General features: G+C 39.8%; 1 protein-coding gene across 2 annotated transcripts in view; it reads left to right on the top strand.

Moving 5' to 3' along the window:
* Nucleotides 1-780: 780 nt before the first annotated feature.
* The window catches only part of pde1cb (phosphodiesterase 1C, calmodulin-dependent b), a 162,439-nt gene continuing 139,642 nt past the window's right edge, over nucleotides 781-23,577 (top strand). The window contains exon 1 of one of the 2 annotated variants that reach the window (XM_079569732.1): nucleotides 781-1,082. In XM_079569732.1, coding sequence (XP_079425858.1) covers nucleotides 836-1,082 — 247 coding nt within the window. In that variant the 5' untranslated portion in view covers nucleotides 781-835. The remainder of the gene's footprint in view (nucleotides 1,083-23,577) is intronic. The other variant, XM_079569733.1, reaches the window with a different exon arrangement.

The following is a 23,577-nucleotide window of genomic DNA, read 5'->3' on the forward strand; positions in this document are numbered from 1 at the left end:
ATATCGTAGATCTATCTCACAAAGAATATTTGCTCATTACAAAATACCGATATGGGAGGTTATAGATAGTTAAGTAGTAGACCTATATACACTGTTGTGGGTTTTTGACCCATAAACTACTACTATAGTCTTTAACTCTTAAAGATAACTTCCTGTGTACTCTTGGTTATGTATAAACTTCAACTGTCCAAACTTCAACTGTAGGACTCCATGTGTTACAAGCCAAAAGAAAATCAACCAGCATTTGGATACTACTGTTACAAGCCCTAAATACAGGCAGTTTGTCAATGTCTATGCTTGACTGCCCTCTATCGGCAATTGATCAGCATTGATGAACACGTTCCCCCCCAAAAAAAAAAATACAAAAAGTTGTAGTACTTTTCAAAATCACACATTTCATCCATCACCCACTGATAATAAGGAACCAACTATATTTTGTGGGTCATCATTTTGACTACTTTGTTCAGTGTGCTCGTTTTGCCTCGATCCAGTCCATATGATGTCATGGCAGTCATTTACATACACGGGTAATTAAAGTGGCTTGTTTTGAACCGTGCGCCCCGAGAGACGGCACCGGGCAACTTTCTCCATCTGACGTACACGCGCCAGGAAGCGACGAGGGAAATGCTGATGTTACTCCGGCTCCAAATATTAATATCAGGCTGTGTCATTATTTTTGTTCACGCACAGAGAACTGGGGTCAAGATGAGTTTAAAAGACTCCAGTTTACAGCGGGTTTGTTTCTTTTCACTTTGCTTTTTGGACTGAAGCGCGACTCCCGCATGTGTTTTTGAGTGTACAATGGCAGGTTAGTTTGGACTTTTTGATTCCGGTTATGGGCTCGGTGACTTCGGCTTTCACGAGGACGAGGAACGCGTTAGTGAAAGTGGGCTCGCAGCCGGAGAACCATGACCCAGAGAGGAGCCAGTCCGCCCCGGAGTCGGACCGAGCCAAGAAGCGAGGCGCGCGGTTCCACGTCTCCATCCAGACCGGCCGACAGAGCTCGCGCACGTCGCTGTCCGAAGTGCTGAGCCGACAGGACTCCGCTTCCAAGAAAAGGACCTCTGATGGGCAACATAAGGGTGAGTGCACGGGCTAAGTGGACAGTGAGACCCCGTGTTATTTAGTTCATGTCAATTCAGTAACTTTTATCACAGGAAATGCAGCTGATAGTCTACTTTTTTTGCTGACTTTGCAATATGCTAACCAAGACCACGAGGTTAGTAACTGTTGGGGAAAGTGGGAAAGCAGCATTTTCGTCCACTTGTTGAAGTTAATAAATTTGTAAGGGGGAAAAAGCAAAGCTCACTTTTTTTTTTATTGTTGCGGGACAAAACAAAACATGTGCAATCATTTCAATCAAGCACTCAGCAGCACTATTTATGCATGGGTCTGTTTTTACTAAGTGCCCCTATTACAGGACACTCTTGATTTGCATGATGCAAGTGTTTTAATCATGAACTACAATGTATTCTTCACGATTCATGCATATGCAAATAGCATATATAACATTATTTCCTTTATTTTCACACTGACATTAGAGATGGGAAGCGGTATGGATGAGTAAAGTAACTGTAGGCTTTTATACTAAAGGGTATTATGGGTACTATCACAATACAGTGAACTGTTAGTACTGTATGTGGATCTGGAGCTTTAACTAATTATTATTTTGATAATAAAAACATTTTATTATTATTATACAATTAGCCAATTGATTAATAATTAGACTAGAGATGGGAACATCTTAGTACAGAAAAAAACAAGACTTTCTGTCCAGTTTTGTTGTTTGTTGGCTTTTATAATATTTAAAATGTGCTTCTGCTCTGTGGACAGTAGCCTCGCTCATGCGGACGATTAAAACCAGGTTTTCCGGGCACCAAAAACACGACATAAAACATTACAAAAAAAAGGCTGATGGACGTTAATAGCCCCCTGTTATGGCACACTGCACATTCATTTCATGTTGCAGAGATGAGAGCAACTGGGCACTTCAGAGGCACACGGTGAATATGCCACAGGAGAAAAAAAAAAGGTATTCACCAAATGAGCCCCGAGCTCTTTGAAGACCGGGCTGTGTGCAGCATATCTGTACTACCAAAGCATCTGTTTGATGTTTTATGTGTCCTCAAAACTGTACTGATCATAATAACAGCTCTACACCAAATACAATAGGGCTGTGTCTGTGAGCGCAAAGTCAATACTCAAGATCCTCCGCGAACACACACATCAAGGCACACAATGTTTCTACTCACTCTACAATATGGATCTCGTTTGGCATTTTTTTCCCCCATTCTTGGAAAGAGACTAACATGACATATTGCTCTTACCTTCAACCACATTTTCATATAGTTTTATTTTATCTTGAGAATCTGTGTATAACCTGCAACATTAGTCCATGCATACTTTACAGTTTAAAATCAAATTGCGTAAAAAAGCCTTTCTTCACAACAGTACTTGCCTCAAAGGGCTTCCCAAAGATGACTGTTAACAGACAAACAGGGACAGGGATGTAATATCAAAATGAACTGTCTTCAGGGAAGCAGCAGATGGAAAGATGCCCCTGGCGAAGTTTTGGCAGTTGGTTGGTGTGAAATTGGAAATTACAGAGAATGGAAGAATCAGAATGTATTTTATTGACGGGAATATTGCACCCATTTTAAACTCTGATGTGTCCTTAGTTGTGGCACATGTATAGCTGGTGATGGGTTCTTTTTTCCTTGATTTATATTGTGGAAGAGTTTGATCAACTACTAGACCTTTGAGTGTTTACGATTGTGTCTTCCTTTGAATGGAAAACACAATCACAATTCTAAATAGCATGATAATCACACTCTCCCGTATTTGCCCACAAACACCGTGATAATGATGGAACGGTTTCCCCTCTCATTACCATGTTTGTCTGCGCTCACTGCTGCCTCCTCTGTCCCAGTAGAGAAGTGTCGCCTCTCTGGGGGTTCCCGAAATACAGTCTCTGTATACTTGCGTTTCCATGACCTGGGTGCTCCCCCGGAGTCTCCTGCCCGGCACAGAGCACTCCGTGTGCTCCTTTGTTCCCACCTGAGAACCAAAAGCACGAAGCGACCAACCTGCCCTCGTCCCTGTGGTGTCAGACGATCCCAGCGGGGCTGCTTAGACCAAAGATTTGACATCATCTGTACAGTCTTCAACTTGGGCACATTAGGAAAAATACTGCATTATGTCATTGTCTGCGCTGGTGGCTTATTGAGATTATAGAAGAAGTAAACGGAAAAAAGAATAATGGTTTATATAAACTGGGGTTATGATTTATTAGTGAATTTCTTTTGCCAGCATAGACCTATTAGATTTATATAAAAACAGGAATTTGTGAACAAAACAGATCCTGTGCACTGTGTCTATAGCACATTTTTATGATTGCTAACATGGAAGTTCCCTGTCACATAAAGCGGCACAAACGGCCGAAACATTCATTTTAAACAATTGACAAAAACAATCGGGATGTGCTAGAGGGATTGTGAGAGCTAGAATTGAGTTGGGGCAACATTTACCTCGGGTTGGAAAGAGTCCGCAAGCTAAATTCACAGCATTTACCTTATTATTAATTGCAGTAATGGGTAACTCCACATTTAGGTGAATTAAAGGGAGATACTGCAGGCAAAACACAATTTTCTCAGTTTTCAGGTTTTGGGCCATATTGGTCTCAGAGCATATAAACTTTCACCTGTAAATAAAAAAATATACCTAATCTTCACACTAACATGTTTAAATATTGAGCACTGATTGCATGTTTCTCCATAGATTAATATGAGAAATCATCATTTCAAGGGCCATTTCCTCAAAGGCATTTTTCTCTCATTGGGGCAACAAAATCTCGACGTCAGTAGCTCCTACAGACTTCAAATTTTTCAGCCTTGGATTGAACAATATTTAGAAGTTTTTTTCAGAGGGATTTTTTGATATCTAATTCCTAGCCTGATTTATTGAGTTTTGAATGTTAGAAAACAAGGCGAAATTAAATTTTTACATATTTTCACTAGAAACAGTTTATTAACTAAACAAGATATCCAAAATCCCCTCTGAAAAAGTCTTTATAACTAATATATCAACAAATTAAAACCATAAATTTGAATCTGATTCAATCCATTATTCAGTTTTCGTCGCCGGAAAAATACAACATTTTGGGCATTTTCAGGCATAATGAATATGAACACATCAAATGACAGAAAACTTGCAGTACATTTTTTCTTCATTTTTATGCCAGTGGTCTACAGCAGAAGTTTCAAATTGATACTTTTAATAAAAAAAAAAAAATCCCTATTCACTTGCAGTGTCTCAACGTAAAGGCCCCAATACCTGACTTTTTTCATTGCAAACAATGAAAGAGGAAGCCACCACAATGTTAGTTGTGTCCAAACTCATCTGTATCTTTCCTAATGTATTTGTAGAATCCAAATTCTTAACATGGACAAGTGTATAGGCACATTTCACAACTTGCAGGGTCACTTTTCAGGATCACTTTAACAAAAATTAATTGAATATTGGTGCTTATTCAGTTCAAATGCCACAATCTACGTATCACAGTCTATGTCTCTCCATGTTCAGTGTCTAAGGGAACGTTTGCTTTACCCAATCCCATTTTGCTCTCCAAGCCTGATTTTTAACTCCAGTACATGCAGATGTGTCCAAATGGAAAAGAATCTGGCAGATGTAAATATAACCGAGTGGATGATTTCAGTAATTACAGTCCCAGTGAAGAGCTACAATTACCTGCTGTTGATTGCATTACTGTTGGAGGAAATGGGTCAGGTTTGAGAGCAACAAGAACAAGAAGCTGCCAGTGCATATCAGTTAGGATAAATGGGGGATTAATGGAGAACAGTGGAGTGGGTTGCGATCAGAGGTGTGTCACGCGGTGTAATAACAGGGATTATCAATGTTCTTTGTGGAAAAGCTGCAAATATTCTAGCCAGTAGCATGATGTGGGCCTGCCACCTGTCACTTGTCAATCATTGCCTGCTTCTGTTGCCTCATGAGTCTCCCCTCAAACTAGTGTTGCACTATTAATCACGGTCAAATCAAAAATGCTGATTTAATGTCACATTCACCAACATTTAAAGGGATTTCTCAGCATTTTTGACATAGGGCCTCATTTCCTAGTTATCCAGACTGTGTTGATTTCTGGAGATTTTTTCTTTTTAATTCATGCAGTCCTTGTATTTGAAGAGTTTAGTGGTGCTAGGCTAGTGCTAGGCTAGTGCATGTCTATGGTAACTAATAGCCTGCATTAAAAACAGACTGACCCAAGCACAGTGCACCTGAGGCAAATCACTTATAACACCAGACTACCAATATAAATGTGTGTGTTGACTGAATAATTTTTTGAAATATAACCATTTTGCATTTATATTTGAGCAGCATCAGCTTCCTGGTTGTAAGCTACGCAGCGGCGGAGTGATCTGCTAGGTTGCCGGATCTACAGTAGTGTGTTTACCTGTGGCCGGTGTTACTACACGTGGAATTCACAAAGGAGCTTTCTACAAATCTGATATGGCAACGTTTGGAGGACTACCTGATGATTTTGAAGAGGTTTTTAACGCAGGCTACTAGTTACCATAGACATGCGCTAGCCTAGCACTAGCCTAGCATCATTAAACTCTTCAAAAATAAGGACTGCATGAATTAAAAAAAAAAGAAAATCTTCAGAAATCGATAACACTCTGGATAACTAGGAAATGAGACCCTATGTCAAAAATCCGGAAATATCCCTTTAAATCATTTTTTGTCTGGCTGTGTCTCAAATGTAGTGGCCATATTGCCGGGCTCACACTGGCTCCCCCCAGTGTGGAACCTGGCTCAGGGCCAGACACATGAATGAGTCCAGCTGCGATTGCTCTGACCTGCAGCTCTCTCCTGAGGAATAACCTTTACAACTTTAGACCTAGTCCAAAGCACCAATCCTTTTCTTTGGGGCTTTCAAACTCCTTTCATGTCTAGCTGAAATGGAGCGGGATCGTCAACAACTTGAAAATAGTTGTTAACGATGTGAGATGTTTCACTTTTTACAGATGCAGGTAAGATGCGACAGTTCATGACGTGTATTGTTTTGTGTAGTTTTGCAGTAATGGCAAGTAATGTGGGGGCAATCTGGCAAAGAAAAATATTTCACAATTTCCCTCGAGCCAAAATAAAAAAATACATTTTATCATGATTCTTGTACAATTTGTAACTTCATATTCATATATAAAAGGTAACTGTACTTGCAGTATGTAGCTGGTTGATCTCTTTAGCCGTTGAAGTATGATGTTGCTGAAATAGCACTCCTGTCCCAATATCTCCTCTATGACCACATACTTTTTTTCGGACCCTGAAGTTAAAAAAACACAACTGGCTGATATGATATTGCTGGCCAGAGCGAGGGTGTAATTTTTGAGAAACTTATTGCAGCGATTTGTCTGTGTGGCTTTACTGCAGTCCCAGCCTCTTCCTAATGGGGCCTGTTCACAGCTCTCCCACCACCTCAAATAACATGAACAGCTCTATCAGGTGATTTCCTCAAAGACAACCACACCTCTGATTGTGAACGCGGAAGTCTCAGCTGAAATATTTTCAAATATGTAGAGTTTTTAACTAGTTGTCCATCAGTAACATGTCATCTACCACAATGTTTTAATTTAGATACATTGGGACGGAGAGTGGTCAACCTCTGTATTTGAGTAAAACAGAGCTAGCCTCATGCTCCATACAATATTATTAGCATATTACTTGCAAGAACATCATTCCTAAATAATTGCTGCCTTTTGATAAATGCAACAGTTCAATTGCCCTTTAATCATGCAAACATTTATGAAGTGTTTGGATTTTGCATGTTCTGTTCTGTTTTGTCCGCTCATCTCCCTTTTGCTTTTGTTACGCAGCCCCAACATTGGTCTTGAAGTCCCTCTGATGGGTTCGTAGCAGGGGAAGAGGCGCGGCCCCTGGAAACTGTGAACCGTGTTGTAACTGTGGAGACTACAGTCGAGCGCAGAGCAGGGCAGTCTCTGATGAGCTTGTTTTTCTCTTTGATTGCGTCGTGTTGTCTTGAACAGCCATGTGCTTCTGGGACTGATTACACAAGCTAACGGCTATAAAACAAAATGACATCGAGAAACCGTGCTTTGTGATCGACTGGGGTTCTCTCATGGACTCGAATTAAAAGTTATCTATCCTCATTAGATTTAAAGGGTGTTTTCATCTTGATTATTGCAGAATAGATGACATTTTGGGTCGAACAATATGGCAAATGCCACGGCTTATTGAGCTACACAATCGCATTATTTTTACGTCATCCAATTTCCACTGTAGTATTAGACATCTAACTAATGGTTATTTCAGTAGTCTTCAGCAGGGACATATTTTTAATTAGTCGAAGGCCTTTTGTTGCACTCTTGAAAGTGTTTTGCAAATTTTATAATCATATTAAAGGGGCTAGATGCAAGTTGCCATTTTATACTCACCACTGCCACCTCAGGTCTTACACCTGCATCTTCTACATTAAAGGGATATTTCAGCATTTTTGACATAGGGCCTCATTTCCTAGAGTGTTGCTGATTTCTGGAGATATTTTTTTTGTAATTCATGCAGTTCTTATATTTGAAGAGTTTCGTGGTGCTAGGCCAGCGTATTTCTACGGTATCAGCTAGCCTGCATTAAAAACAGTCTTACGCACTGCACAGAGCACCTGAGGCAAATCACTTATAATGCCAGACAAATGATATAAATGTCAATAGAATATGTCGATAGAATAATTTTTGGAATATAACTGACCTTGCATCACATGAATGATCACATTTTGAGGGAGCAGATCCCTCCGCCGCCGCGTAGCTTATACAACCACGAAGCTGATGCTGCTCAAATATGAGTTATTTTAAATGCAAAATGGTTAACATTATTCCATCGACAGACATTTATATGGTTAGTCTGGTGTTATAAGTGATTTGCGTCAGGTGCACTGTGGAGCAGATCAGACAGTTTTTAATACAGGCTTGCTGATATTGTAGAAATGCACTAGCCTTGCATTAGCCTAGCGCCACGAAACTCTTCAAACACAAGAACTGCATGAATTAGCAACACTAACTAGGAAATTAGGCCCTGTGTCAAAAATCCTGAGATATCCCTTTAAGACGGCAATTCGGACCCGCAATAACAACCCTTTGAGTGACATTGCAGGTTTTTAGAGGCAGTTGTGGTGAATAGGTCTGGGCTCCTTTTTTTTTTACACCTTAGGACATTGCTGGAAAATACGTAATTTTAATACGTACTTTTAACATTTTTAAACTTGGTATAGTCCCTCTAAAGTAACAAAAAAGCTGGGTTAGTGTTCATAGATAGATCCACAGCTAAAAGAAAAACGCACCCTAATGTTATTTTCTCTATTAGATATTGTTTAGTAGGTTATACAATAGGCTACGTCCAATAAGTCTGTCTGGCTAACCTGCCTTCATCCTGTCTAAAGAAGCTATTATGGTAAAATTAGGGACGTCACATTGCGCACAGTGAAAGCATGAGTGATGGATTGTCATCACATGTCAAGCTTTTGTTGCTATGGAGCTTACTCGAAAGGCTGAAGGACCAAGTAATCATTATGGCCATCAGTGTTGACTGCAATGTCTGAAATCAGTGCGATGGACAAGAAGTTATGAAGAGGGTTTTAGATCCTGTCTGTGTGGAGTTTGCCCGTTTTCTCTTTGTCGTAAAGTGCATTTCCGATAGCGGCGGTGAGGTCGAGCCGGTTTAGGGATGCTGCCCTCAGACTGTTCTCTTGACAGGTCGTCCCAGAGGCAGTGATTGAATGATTGGGAATAAGAATAAAACGCCTCAACCTTAACCCTCATGACTTGTGAGCACAAAAGATTGAGTGCTCTCATACATGGAAGGTTAGCTATTTTCTGCCAAACTTGGCTTTTACCAACCTCTTCATATTGACTTAAAAAAAAAAGAAATCGCTAGACAAATGCCTTTCACTTACCACAGAAGCCAAAATGGAAAAGATAAAACTTAAATGTAATTGAACCGAAATTGTGGTCTCAACTTTGGGCAATCTCAATGATTTCAATCACAGCACATAGTTTGTTAAAGCAGTGGCTCCCAAAGTGGGCGTCGGGATCCCTCGGGGGGTCGTGAGGCCTTGGGTGGGGGTCCCCAGATGATTTAAAGATGAAATAAAAAGAAAAATGCTACTGTTCATAGTATATTTTTGTGTGTAAAACTGTATAATTTGTGAATTTCATTCAAATATCCAAAATAATCTGTTTAAATACATATTAACTTGATTTTAAAATGTTTTTTTTTCTGCTGTAAAGTAGCATAAGAGACCATAACTTTATACTATCGGGGTCCCGAGTTGTTTGCGTGTCAATTTTTGGGGTCCCGGCCAAAAAGGTTTGGGAACCCCTGTGTTAAAGGAACAGGCCACCGTTTTCCATGCTGAGATATGTTCTTACCTGAGCTTAGACGAGTTGATTTGTACCTGTCTGTTCTTTGTGCATGGCCTCAGTCATGCAAAAAGGCCAAAGATGTTGTTAGCTTTTTGTCTCTCCCAGCATATTCCTATGGACCCAAATGGGGATGACGTTAGAAGCGACTAAGCTCTTCCACGTTATCCCTATTTAAATACAGTTAAGTGAAAAGTTACAAGATGCAAGTATAGTTACAATATAGTTCCCCTTTTTTGTGTGACTGAGCGCACGCACAAAGACCAGACAGTTACGCATCAACTCGTCTAAGCTCAGGTGAGAACATATCTCAGTATGGAAAAACGGTGGCCTGTTCCTTTAAGAAAATGGAAAATGAAGATTGTTAAATTAAATGATACTGGAGTGGAAGTCAACCATGTTTCGGTTCATGTATTGTAACAGTAAAAGTATCTATTTGTTTTTAATATGGAATAAATATCGCCCAATCCCAGAATAAAAAAACAATCATTATCTTTTCTACACCTCACTGACATTAGGCCGTCCATTTGCCAAATTAACCCTTGTGTCCACAGTGCAACACTCCGTATGTATTTAAGTCTAGGGGTCGGCGGTTGCCTGGTGACAGTAATGTTGCCGTAGCGATGACCCTCGAAGGAAATGGATAGCGGCGGGTTCGGGAGAGGGCTTTAGGCGACGCACGTTAGGCCTCTCATCCTCACATAGGCTGACTGTAATGCTCCACTCCAGCGCAGGCTTTTGAATCCTCCCCCGCCATTACGCCCCATGGAGACGGGATGAGATGATGTCAAAAGCTGCCTCCGCGCAATTACCCCCAACCTCTGTGCACCAGATCAGCCCGCTTTTGTTGACTGATGAAATAATAATAGATAAGCACATGTCCAAAAAGTCAGGAATCCATTTTGAAGACATGCTGAGTAACATATCCCCCTAAATAGCATTAGAAGTGACAGTTAAAATATGACCTCGAATGTTCCAGTGTGGCTTTACGTTTGGCAAATTGTACTGGGTTTGTTTCCCTGATCTTTCCAAGTGGAGTTTTAAAAAATATATTTTTGTACTAGCTGAGACCCGGCCTTTGGCCGGGCCTCGCTAGTCTCCACATTTGATATTCTGAGATTATGAGTGATTACAAAGAAATGTCCAACCCATCACACAGTTTAGCTGTAGACCAGTGGTTCCCAACCCATTCCAAAAACTATGGCCACTACAAATGTGTAAAATAATGAATGCTAAAAATAATTTCAAACAAACAGCAATTGGAGTGTTTGATGCACCCGCACTCCTTTCTTATAAACTACAACGACAATATGTTCGCTAAACTCAGGGAATCGAATTGAAGAGACAGTGGAATAATTATGGATAAATATTAGGGGTTCAGCTCTAATGGTTTAGTTCACGGTGCAGGACCCGTGGTTTGGAGCATCACGGTAGTGTACAATCAAAAAAATAATAAGTAGGTTTTGAAATGAAATAGCCTAATGATCGTTGTTAGACAGTATTCATAACCTTACAATAAAATTGGCAATGCTTTCCAAGCTGCTTTAGAATCAAATGTACCTCTGGGCTCACAATACGTGAAAGCAAAATAGAAAACAAATGGTCCAGCAGCAACGTAAAAAAAAAGAAAAAAACTACGCAGTGCAGGCCATGCGCTCGTTAAGTGGTAGTTTCATTTTCGCTTTTACTTACACGGACGATAAATCACTCGGAGCAGCGCGTTTGATTAGAGGCTCGTGTTTGAGCAGGTTTTGGGCAATGTTTTGCGTGTACTTTTTTTCGGAGACAAAGCTTTGGAGACGGAATACGGTCAGCACCAACCACGCACAAACTCAGTACTGTCGCCAGCCTTCCAGGTGTTCCCAAACGGTCTCCCATCCCAGTCCTAACCAGGCCCTTCCCTGCTTAGCTTCCGAGGAACGGTCTCCCATCCCAGTCCTAACCAGGCCCGTCCCTGCTTAGCTTCAAAGTCGGTATGGGAAATAAACATGACGGCGCCCAGGCGGCGGCCATTGAGATTGCGTTTTCTATTATAGATATTAAGCTCTGTGTGGATTTCATTTGGGCGCTTCACATTCGCCCATTAGCCCATAACATGCACAGTAGGCTAATCCTTCTCAAGAAATCCGGACCAAGACCCTATGGCTTAAAGCAGAACTATGTAACTCATGCCCCTAGAGGCCATAAGCACCACAGCAGGTGTCGTAGCATGTTACAGTCTTTTACTCATTAATTTTCCGTGAGAGTAAATTCTACGCTGACAGAAAAGTCAAAGGGAGAGAGGGATATTGTACATCCAATTACACAATGGAGATAATTGTTTTCACTCAAACTTGGCTGTTTAAGTGGAGCTAGCCCACAGTTAGCTTTGCCCATTAGCCTGTTAGCTTCTTCTTCGTGATTCCATTAATGTGTATTGGGGCCTCCGGGTCGGAGCAGGGAAAGTTACAAGTGTGGTTTTCTGACGCGAGACACCAGGGGGAGATGACAGACCCCCATTCACCCCATTAACACTTGTATTACCCCCAGAGGGACAACAAAAAGGATTACTTGTGGTAAACAAGTTACTTAGTACTGCTTTAAGATTTGGAAAAAGACCTACAGATGCTACAAACACATGCACAAATTTGTGTCTTAATCCCGCTGTAACAAGTGCATTTGCTCCAGTTCAGCTTTACCCAAAGCTTAGCTTACAACCTATAGGCCAGTGTAACGTCTCAATTGAAAGCTAAGACCTTCAAACTAATTTAAATATTTTTCCTTGCCTTTTTATCACGTTGTAGTCACATTTTTGTCGTTATTATGTTGCTAGTTTTTTCAAGAAGTTTTTAGATTGAGGAATTGGGGAAAATGTGCTCATTCGGGTGGAGGTTAAGAGGTTAATGTTCATCACCGTGGATGCTGCATCGTCGCGAAACAGAAAACCCACTATTATTAGGGGTTCACACAGCTGCGTCCTTACAGGTTTTCTAGCCTCATATAGTGACTGAAAAGTGGTGGAAAGTGAAGCATAATGGCCACTAGACTCAAAATAGACTTTGTTTTGGAGAAGAGGGCATTTCTCACTCGTCACCCCAGGTGAAATCAGATAAAATTGTTGTATCTTATCTCAGGAAGAGCAGCTGGAAGTGCATTTATTAACATTTTTCAGTTCATCCCTGTAATCACACCCACTCATAACATAAGTCACATAATCGAGACAAAAATAACAATTATTGGACTGAGGTGTATCACAGTATATAACAGATCTATTGTGGACTCATAAACGAACAAATGTGGTGCTTTCATACCATCTTTTGCAGTTTTAATAAATAATGAATTACTCTATGATTATATTTACAACATTTATTTCATTTTGTTATGTAAACGAATCGGTTAAGGACTAATCATATTTTCACTTCAGTAAAATTGCTTCATTTTGCTAGTCAGTCTCATTATAACCAGCCTCAGAAGAACAGCTTGAACTGCACTCCTGTCATTTTGAACTCATCACTGTCTTGTTATTTGGTGCTCGACTATTTGTTTGGGCCACTTTACGATTCTCTGCAATTTGCAAACTTAATTTTCCCGTTTACCAAATTAACATTGTCAAAAACCTTAGAGCAGTTGCACAGGTCCATCATTAGACCTAACTCACTGTCATATCTGCAAAATTTCCCTTTGAATGACTTTGAACCGTCTCATAAAGCATCATTATATTGCCGGCAGTAATTAGGGAGTTGTGGCTTGGATGGTACATTGCACAGCTGAACACTAGCAGACATGCCTCCTTATTAGCCAATTAACTTAGTTTTATAAATACATTTTCACTCTTCTGTAGCCTAATGTCAGGTTCAGTGTGTGCCTGCGTTGTTGACTTTTCTAATCGATCTCATGGGAACCTGCAGGTCCTTCCTCTCCAGTGTAAAATTACCTGCAGCTGACATTTTCTCCAGATGGAAGTAGCGCTGTCCCAAATGAGTAAAAGTGTTTATAAGAATAAGCCGTGTTTCCAAAGAGCACAATGAATTTTGTGCTACTAAATAATCAAAATGCGAATATTTCAGATGAACTTTCTGGCAGGAGATTAAACATAAACTACATTTTCAAGTGTTGACCAGAATTCTCCAAAGTGGTATGAAGTCCAAATGCTGAAGCACAGCACTATGCTGCTAAGTGTGTTATGAAATATCCTCTCCTGCCTTAAACACATTCAGTTAAAGGAACAGGCCACCGTTCTCTCCCTCCCAGCATATTCCTATAGCTCCAAACTAGGGTGAAGTTAGAAGCGATCAAGCTCTTCCACATGTTCCCTATTTAAATACATTTACGTGAAAAGTTACATGATCCAAGTTATAGTTACACAAAATTAAACATGTCGATTTTCTAAGCGGATAAAAGGTGCACTTTGCCTTTACTGCATGGACGTCGAAGTGCTCCTAAGGTGTTATTACACCTTCCAATATAGTACCCCCTTTTTATCTGCTTAGAAAATCAGCATGTTTAATTTTGTGTAGCTATACTTGGATCATGTAACTTTTCACGTGACTGTATTTAAATAGGGAAAACGTAGAGGAGGGTCGCTTCTAACTTCACCCCAGTTTGGAGATGTAGGAATATGCTCTGAGAGGCTAAATGCTAGTGACTGAGCTGTAACCCAGTGTTAAAAACCTGATTAAAAATATAAATATTGATACTGCTCTGATTAAGATTGTTAAAATTCCCTTATTCATAATAAGAATAAATATTGACTAAAAAGTATAGAAATATAAATAGATAAATCTTTAAAAAGACGTAATATGTATTTTAGTTTGACACCCCGAGCAGCCAATAGCGCTTTTGTCTAAAATCATCATTAACCAATAAGGTCAAGTCTCCTCACTCGACCTCTACGTGCCCTGTACGTGCTAGTCAGACATGCCAGAGACGCAGACCGAGAGATACCTTGTACCTGCTCCGGGGGAAGCTATCGTTTTAGTAGCAGCCTTTTTGGTGGAAAATACACGGTGCTACATTCTGAGAGTCCCAAAGGCTGCGAACCCACGCGAGCTGGGTAACCTCGTGTCCCACGTGAGAAGTAGCATGGTCAGGTTTTTTATCGGAGTTGGATTCCCGAAGATTCTCCAGATCTGGATGGCGAGCCATAGCCTGAACCACACTAACTGGTATTGGTAACCCGACTGGTTACACTTTCGAAAGAACATTGAAAGACTAAACAAACTTTGAAGGACTTAGACGAACACCGAAAGACTTAAACAAACATTGAAAGGACTTTGCCGTTTCTTATGGTATTTTTAGTTTATTTTATGTTTGAAAGCGCTGTTCACTGTACATAATTCTAAAAAAGTAATTTGCAGAACAATTACAGATTGTTTTCTGCTGCTACTTGTGTGTGTGTCCTTTGATGTTGTACACCCTAGGCTCCTCCGAATCTTGAGATCTATCTGACCTGGCCCAGTTATCCCTTCAGTCCATCCTCCACTACATAAGGGTACAGACAGCACCATAAGTGCTACAGAGCGCACGCACAAAGACCAGACAGTAATGCATCAACTCGTCTAATCTCAGGTAAGAACATATCTTAGTATGTAAACACGGTGGCCTATTCCTTTAAAGACTTTCCAAAACCTCATACAACTTTGAGGGAAGGTACGTTATTGCCTCCGTGGGAAAAATTCTTCTCTGCATTTCGATGCCGCTGGGGCAACCCGTAAGGAGCAGTTTGCAACGGCAGTGCAGTGTCCGGGGACCCATTTCCTGATGTGGAACCAGACCTGTTATACCTGTCATCACCTGTTATACATACTGTTAGCGGTAGGGGAAACCTGTCCAGATTACTGCCGTAATAGTTGATGCTAAAAGTTATATTCTCTTAGACGAGTTGATACATACCTGTCTGGTCTTTGTGCGTGGAGGAGCGTCCAACTTCACCCCCGTTTGGAGCTATAGGAATACATTGGGAGAGGCCTAATGCTAACAACATCTTTGGTCGTTTTGCATGACTGAGGGCACGCACAAAGACCAGGTACACATCATCTCGTCTAAGCTCAGGTAAGAACATATCTCAGTATGGAAAAACTGTGAACTATTACTTTAAGGGACTGAACAAAAACTTGAACTGGGTGTGTTCCTATTAATTAATACATCATATATATTTATATTTATTATGAGTAATAATAGTAATGAGTAATAATAGTAATGTATAAAAGGTAAAATGCCTCTATTTCATTTTTGCTAAAGGTTTACAACAGCTATGGTTCAACCTGGCTTTACTGTAAGTGTATCTAACACCACTATACACACAACATATAGTTTTAGACTTTTCTGATCCCATACTTGCGCTTTTCTCAGTTTTCACCTACTTTGTTGAACAACAGTATATTATATTATATAGTATAGTATATTTCACAAGATTTACCCTTTAAACAGTTGCAGGCTGTGAGTGTTGAAGCTGCAGAAGTTACAGCACTGTGCGATTTGCATAAAAGCTGCTCTCAAACACTCTCACCGCCTTGTAAAAAGAGGGTGCGCACAAATTGCTACGTTTCAGTGGTTGACTGGGGAATATCAGGGGAGACAGCAGTGGCAGTGCCTAAAGAGCTTATACTGTACTTTATAAACATAAGGTGCAGCGTCTGTAATAGGTCCACTGGAACGACAGGCGCTTACATTAGCCAGAGAGTAATTACTCAAAGAACATGATTGAGGGAGAAACTTGTTAACTCCACAATGACTGTCTGTAGTATCGAAATGACAGCACTGTACGTCGCGGGTAATGGAGTGACTCACAAGCACTTTCGTATTGATCTGATTGATGTTTCGTGTCTCACCATGAAACAAATTGTCTGTGATGTATTATGTGTTATCATAATCTGTGATCACGATAATACATGTGTTTGTTTAGCTGGTTCTCATCTCAAGTTGGTACATCACACTTAATTTCAATCAGTTTTTACCTTCTGCGTTTATGTAGTTTGCACTTGTATTACCAAAATGCCGTATAGGTCTCGGCATAAGCTAGTTCTTTGGGAGACATTAAGCACAAGATTACTGTGCTAATCAGACAGTGTAAACCAGGCTTTTTTATGATCCTAAATGATAAATTATTACGCAGTGCTTTTCTATCTGCTGTGAGCACTTAAATGGCTTTGCATCAAATAACCATTAACCCAAACATTCATACACCACCAAGCAGTCTGGGGCTCCCTACTCTCTACTCAACTTTTCTTCCACTTTCTATAATGAAATGAGTTCATTGGTATGGAAAATTATATAATTAATAATTATGCTTTTTGCTTGTTAAGTTATCCTAGATATATAAAACCATACTTGACTGTTGAAGATGTGTTTAAAGGGACTATACGGAGTTTAAAAATGTTAAAATTAAGTATTTTCCTCCCCCTACATATTCCAGCAATGTCCTAATGTGTAGAATAAGCCCAGACCCATTCACGACAACTGCCTCTAAAATCCTGCACTAATGCTAGTGACTGAGCTGTAACCCAGTGTTAAAAACCTGATTAAAAATATAAATATTGATACTGCTCTGATTAAGATTGTTAAAATTCCCTTATTCATAATAAGAATAAATATTGACTAAAAAGTATAGAAATATAAATAGATAAATCTTTAAAAAGACGTAATATGTATTTTAGTTTGACACCCCGAGCAGCCAATAGCGCTTTTGTCTAAAATCATCATTAACCAATAAGGTCAAGTCTCCTCACTCGACCTCTACGTGCCCTGTACGTGCTAGTCAGACATGCCAGAGACGCAGACCGAGAGATACCTTGTACCTGCTCCGGGGGAAGCTATCGTTTTAGTAGCAGCCTTTTTGGTGGAAAATACACGGTGCTACATTCTGAGAGTCCCAAAGGCTGCGAACCCACGCGAGCTGGGTAACCTCGTGTCCCACGTGAGAAGTAGCATGGTCAGGTTTTTTATCGGAGTTGGATTCCCGAAGATTCTCCAGATCTGGATGGCGAGCCATAGCCTGAACCACACTAACTGGTATTGGTAACCCGACTGGTTACACTTTCGAAAGAACATTGAAAGACTAAACAAACTTTGAAGGACTTAGACGAACACCGAAAGACTTAAACAAACATTGAAAGGACTTTGCCGTTTCTTATGGTATTTTTAGTTTATTTTATGTTTGAAAGCGCTGTTCACTGTACATAATTCTAAAAAAGTAATTTGCAGAACAATTACAGATTGTTTTCTGCTGCTACTTGTGTGTGTGTCCTTTGATGTTGTACACCCTAGGCTCCTCCGAATCTTGAGATCTATCTGACCTGGCCCAGTTATCCCTTCAGTCCATCCTCCACTACATAAGGGTACAGACAGCACCATAAGTGCTACAGAGCGCACGCACAAAGACCAGACAGTAATGCATCAACTCGTCTAATCTCAGGTAAGAACATATCTTAGTATGTAAACACGGTGGCCTATTCCTTTAAAGACTTTCCAAAACCTCATACAACTTTGAGGGAAGGTACGTTATTGCCTCCGTGGGAAAAATTCTTCTCTGCATTTCGATGCCGCTGGGGCAACCCGTAAGGAGCAGTTTGCAACGGCAGTGCAGTGTCCGGGGACCCATTTCCTGATGTGGAACCAGACCTGTTATACCTGTCATCACCTGTTATACATACTGTTAGCGGTAGGGGAAACCTGTCCAGATTACTGCCGTAATAGTTGATGCTAAAAGTTATATTCTCTTAGACGAGTTGATACATACCTGTCTGGTCTTTGTGCGTGGAGGAGCGTCCAACTTCACCCCCGTTTGGAGCTATAGGAATACATTGGGAGAGGCCTAATGCTAACAACATCTTTGGTCGTTTTGCATGACTGAGGGCACGCACAAAGACCAGGTACACATCATCTCGTCTAAGCTCAGGTAAGAACATATCTCAGTATGGAAAAACTGTGAACTATTACTTTAAGGGACTGAACAAAAACTTGAACTGGGTGTGTTCCTATTAATTAATACATCATATATATTTATATTTATTATGAGTAATAATAGTAATGAGTAATAATAGTAATGTATAAAAGGTAAAATGCCTCTATTTCATTTTTGCTAAAGGTTTACAACAGCTATGGTTCAACCTGGCTTTACTGTAAGTGTATCTAACACCACTATACACACAACATATAGTTTTAGACTTTTCTGATCCCATACTTGCGCTTTTCTCAGTTTTCACCTACTTTGTTGAACAACAGTATATTATATTATATAGTATAGTATATTTCACAAGATTTACCCTTTAAACAGTTGCAGGCTGTGAGTGTTGAAGCTGCAGAAGTTACAGCACTGTGCGATTTGCATAAAAGCTGCTCTCAAACACTCTCACCGCCTTGTAAAAAGAGGGTGCGCACAAATTGCTACGTTTCAGTGGTTGACTGGGGAATATCAGGGGAGACAGCAGTGGCAGTGCCTAAAGAGCTTATACTGTACTTTATAAACATAAGGTGCAGCGTCTGTAATAGGTCCACTGGAACGACAGGCGCTTACATTAGCCAGAGAGTAATTACTCAAAGAACATGATTGAGGGAGAAACTTGTTAACTCCACAATGACTGTCTGTAGTATCGAAATGACAGCACTGTACGTCGCGGGTAATGGAGTGACTCACAAGCACTTTCGTATTGATCTGATTGATGTTTCGTGTCTCACCATGAAACAAATTGTCTGTGATGTATTATGTGTTATCATAATCTGTGATCACGATAATACATGTGTTTGTTTAGCTGGTTCTCATCTCAAGTTGGTACATCACACTTAATTTCAATCAGTTTTTACCTTCTGCGTTTATGTAGTTTGCACTTGTATTACCAAAATGCCGTATAGGTCTCGGCATAAGCTAGTTCTTTGGGAGACATTAAGCACAAGATTACTGTGCTAATCAGACAGTGTAAACCAGGCTTTTTTATGATCCTAAATGATAAATTATTACGCAGTGCTTTTCTATCTGCTGTGAGCACTTAAATGGCTTTGCATCAAATAACCATTAACCCAAACATTCATACACCACCAAGCAGTCTGGGGCTCCCTACTCTCTACTCAACTTTTCTTCCACTTTCTATAATGAAATGAGTTCATTGGTATGGAAAATTATATAATTAATAATTATGCTTTTTGCTTGTTAAGTTATCCTAGATATATAAAACCATACTTGACTGTTGAAGATGTGTTTAAAGGGACTATACGGAGTTTAAAAATGTTAAAATTAAGTATTTTCCTCCCCCTACATATTCCAGCAATGTCCTAATGTGTAGAATAAGCCCAGACCCATTCACGACAACTGCCTCTAAAATCCTGCACTAAAAGCGGTGTTACTTCGGGTCCGAATTGCCGTCATGCACAAGCTTAATATAGAAGGTGCAGTTACACATATGACCTGAGGTGTTTTTTGATGTTTTTACAAGATTATAGACCAGACATTTGGAAAAATCTGCTAAAATTATCGGTCAAAAATATTCGTCGTTGGCATCGGCCAATAACAATCCCAAAAAAATCGGCATCGGCCTTAGAAAAACCCATATCGGTCACAATTTAGGCATAAGAATATGCTTTATACGGCTTGTGGATGAGAAAAGTAGAGTTGAATGGTCGTTGTCAGTGATTCATTAAGGGCCGATTGGCTGGACCTGTAATAGCGCCTTGTTAAAGGAGACATAGTGATGGCAGGCCATAGTTATTGCAACATAACTGAAGGGACTGAAGAACTCTGGTATCCTAGGTTACAGTCAGTCTCAACCAATGTCACATTTTGTAAAAGAGAAGATAGATATTATGGCTAGATGTCTCCACAGGGTCATTGTGTGGCTTGTGTGCATGCAGTTAAAGATTGGATTCGATTAGTAAAATCCTATATAATTACCTATAGGATTCTGATAAGAGTGTCACTACTATAGACAATCTTAGAATTCTATAGACTAGGATTCCTATAGAAAAGTCCGCCAAGAATCCTATAGAAAATCCTATAGGAATCCTATAGGATTTTCTATAGAACTCTTATAGGATTCCTATACGGCTTGTCTAAAATGATATGAATCCTACAAGAATCTTTTAGAATGGTGTAAATGAATAATACACGTAATTGTAAAGTGACTTTGAGCATCTGGTAATCACTATATACGACTAATGCATTATTAATATCATTATTATTATGAGAATAAATTCCTATCAGATTCCTGTAGGATTATCTGTAGGATTCTGATAGAATAAAATACTATTGGCTATGGGGAATGAGCAGGGTGAATACAGGAAATATGTACATTTAGAGATATCAATTGAACATTTATATGGAATATATTCCACTTTTGGCTGTGGTTATGAGCTAATGAGGCTCCTTGTGTTATTCTCTGACAGTCGCCTTTTTATTTCTGTTTATGTCACAAAGAAGTTTGTACATTTATCCGGCTAGTTGATAAAACAGTGCGCTGCACGCATGATAAAATTAGCTCGAGGGAGCTAAATTTAGTGAGTTCAATAACTTAAAAACACAGTAGAAAAGCTCTCCTTCCAATATCCAGCTGATTCGCTGGCCAGCCAGAAACATTAGGGCTAACAAGCACCCAAAACGACCAGCATCTACGGCCAATGGTGCTGTTCTCATCCACATTTCACTGTGTCAGACTGATTCATATTTGGTTTATAAGTATTTAACTATATTTGGCTTTCCCCAGCTTTCTTATTCTATCCATCCTGGTCAAAACAATGCAATTGAATAACTGTGTTGAGCGGCACGGCAGCACGGCGGTTAGCTCTCTTTCTTCACAGCAAGAAGGTCCCGTGTTCGATTTGCATGTTCTCCTCGTGTCTGCGTAGGTTTCCTCCGGGCACCCCCAGGGGAAACTGAAGCTACAAAGGGAGCTTACCGCCACCGAGTATGGAGTGAATGTTAAATTGTCTCATGTAAAGCGCTATGTCTGGAAAAAAAGGCGCTATATAAACTTCTTCTTGTTCTTTTTGTTCTTCTTGTTCTTCTTCTTGTTCTTCTTGTTCTTCTTGTTCTTCTTGTTCTTGTTCTTGTTCTTGTTCTTGTTCTTGTTCTTCTTGTTCTTCTTGTTCTTGTTCTTGTTCTTCTTCTTCTTCTTCTTCTTCTTCTTCTTCTTCTTCTTCTTCTTCTTCTTCTTCTTCTTCTTCTTCTTCTTCTTCTTCTTCTTCTTCTTCTTCTTCTTCTTCTTCTTCTTCTTCTTCTTCTTCTTCTTCTTCTTGTGGCATAAGTGAGATGGAAGAAGAGGAAAACGCTGACATATTTTGTCAGAAACTACATTATGTGAGTGTGTAAAAATAACTGTTCATTGTCATTATTGTCATTAGTGAAGCTGGAAACATAATCTTGTGCACAGCTGGAAAAAATCCCATTCAGTTTATGTATTTGAACACTGTGGGAGATTAAGCAAGATAAACATGAAACAAGAGTTCGTAAAACCCACTAGAGCTGGGAATCCAAACAGTCATTAAGTCACCATGGATTAAATCTGAACTACTCGGGTCTATGTTCAGCTCTGAAAATAATATGAAAATGCTCAAGGCTCATTGTGCTGTCTATCCAAACAGACTTATCATTAAGTAAATGACAACTAAAAGCCTTTTGGTCCTGTGATCTTTGTGTGCTATTCTCTGCAGATGTATTGAATTTTGAAGGTGCAAAAATAGAAGAAAAACTAACCCGCGCTCACGCTTGCAGAAAGTAATCAGATTGGAGTATGAAAAAAAAAAAAGAAATCGCTAAATGTCAGGTGGTGTTAATAAGGAGAGCTTTTTCCTTTGTTGATTGGCTGTGTGTAAGTGTGCAGTTGTCAGCATGTGTCTATTGCCTTACTGGGGATGTCGTATTGATGAGAATGAATATAGTGCCCTTTCTTTACAAGACCTTTCTGCCTGCTCTAATGGATGCAGCCTCCTAAAGACTTGGAGCCAGGGGTGCATTTGGTGACTAGAAGTATATTGTATTTCTTTTGTGGAGATCAGAGTCATGGAGGAAAGTGATCCAGATCCAGATCCAGACTGTACATCGTGTAAATAAGAGGTCTACTGTGATTTGTGCACACTGTCGATGTGTCGTTGGCCAACACATTTCACCAACTATGCTTTGTGTAAAGTATGTGAGGGATTGGTGGTAGTTAGAGGGGCCTATTGCCCAGAGTGCATGTTAGTGCAAGATACCATTTACATTACGGGCCGGTAAGTCGGTACTTACAGTGGTAATTACTAGTAATGACAGTGGTACTTATTGTGGTACTTACAGTGATAATTACAGTGGTAGTTCTTGGTACTTATTGTGGTACTTATTTTGATACTTAAAGTGGTACTTGAAGTGGTAATTCTAGGTTCTTATTGTGGTACTAAAAGTGATTACTAATAATTAGGGTTAGGGGTTAGGATTAGGGTTAGGGAGACACAGAGTTACCACTGTATCTCTCATACAGATACAGTGGTAACTCTTAGTAATGAAGGTTGTACTTCTATTTACTTTGATACTTTAAGTGATAGTTTCTAGTAGTTACAGTGATACGTCTATGGTACTTATTGGTAATTCAAGGCTACTACAGCAGCAATTCATAGGTAGTAAATGTGGTACTTCTACATACAGAAGTAATTTCTAGGATTGTGTGACTATAAAAGAACATAAATCAGCATTAGGGAAAACAAGAAGCACAACCTTCATTACAGTTACCACTGTATCTCGAAGTACATACCTTGTAATTCTCACTATAGTATCCTTTAAGTACCACAATAAGTACCTAGAATTACCACTGCAAGTACCACCAGAAGTACCACTGCAAGTACCACCATAAGTACCACTGCAAGTACCACAATAAAAACCTAGAATTACCACTGTATCACTGTAAGTACCACCGTAAGTACCACAATAAGTGTCTAGAATTACCTCTGTAAGTACCAAGGACTTACCGGCCCGTAATGTAAAGTGTTACCCCAATTGGTCCAGGAGTGTTTCATCTACTACTTTTTTGTAATATAAAAATAATAATTACAAAAAAGTAGCCATCACCCGATCCAGATGATTGGTAGTACATTGTATACAGGTCACCCCATACACCCACTACATTCTAAAATGTCTAAGTTAAATAATACAAAAATCCCCTAAATTTGGCCAAAAGAAAAGAAAGGTTTAAGA

The sequence above is a fragment of the Gobius niger genome (assembly GCF_951799975.1).
Source record: "Gobius niger genome assembly, chromosome: 13".
In the NCBI taxonomy this organism is placed as follows: Eukaryota; Metazoa; Chordata; class Actinopteri; order Gobiiformes; family Gobiidae; genus Gobius; species Gobius niger.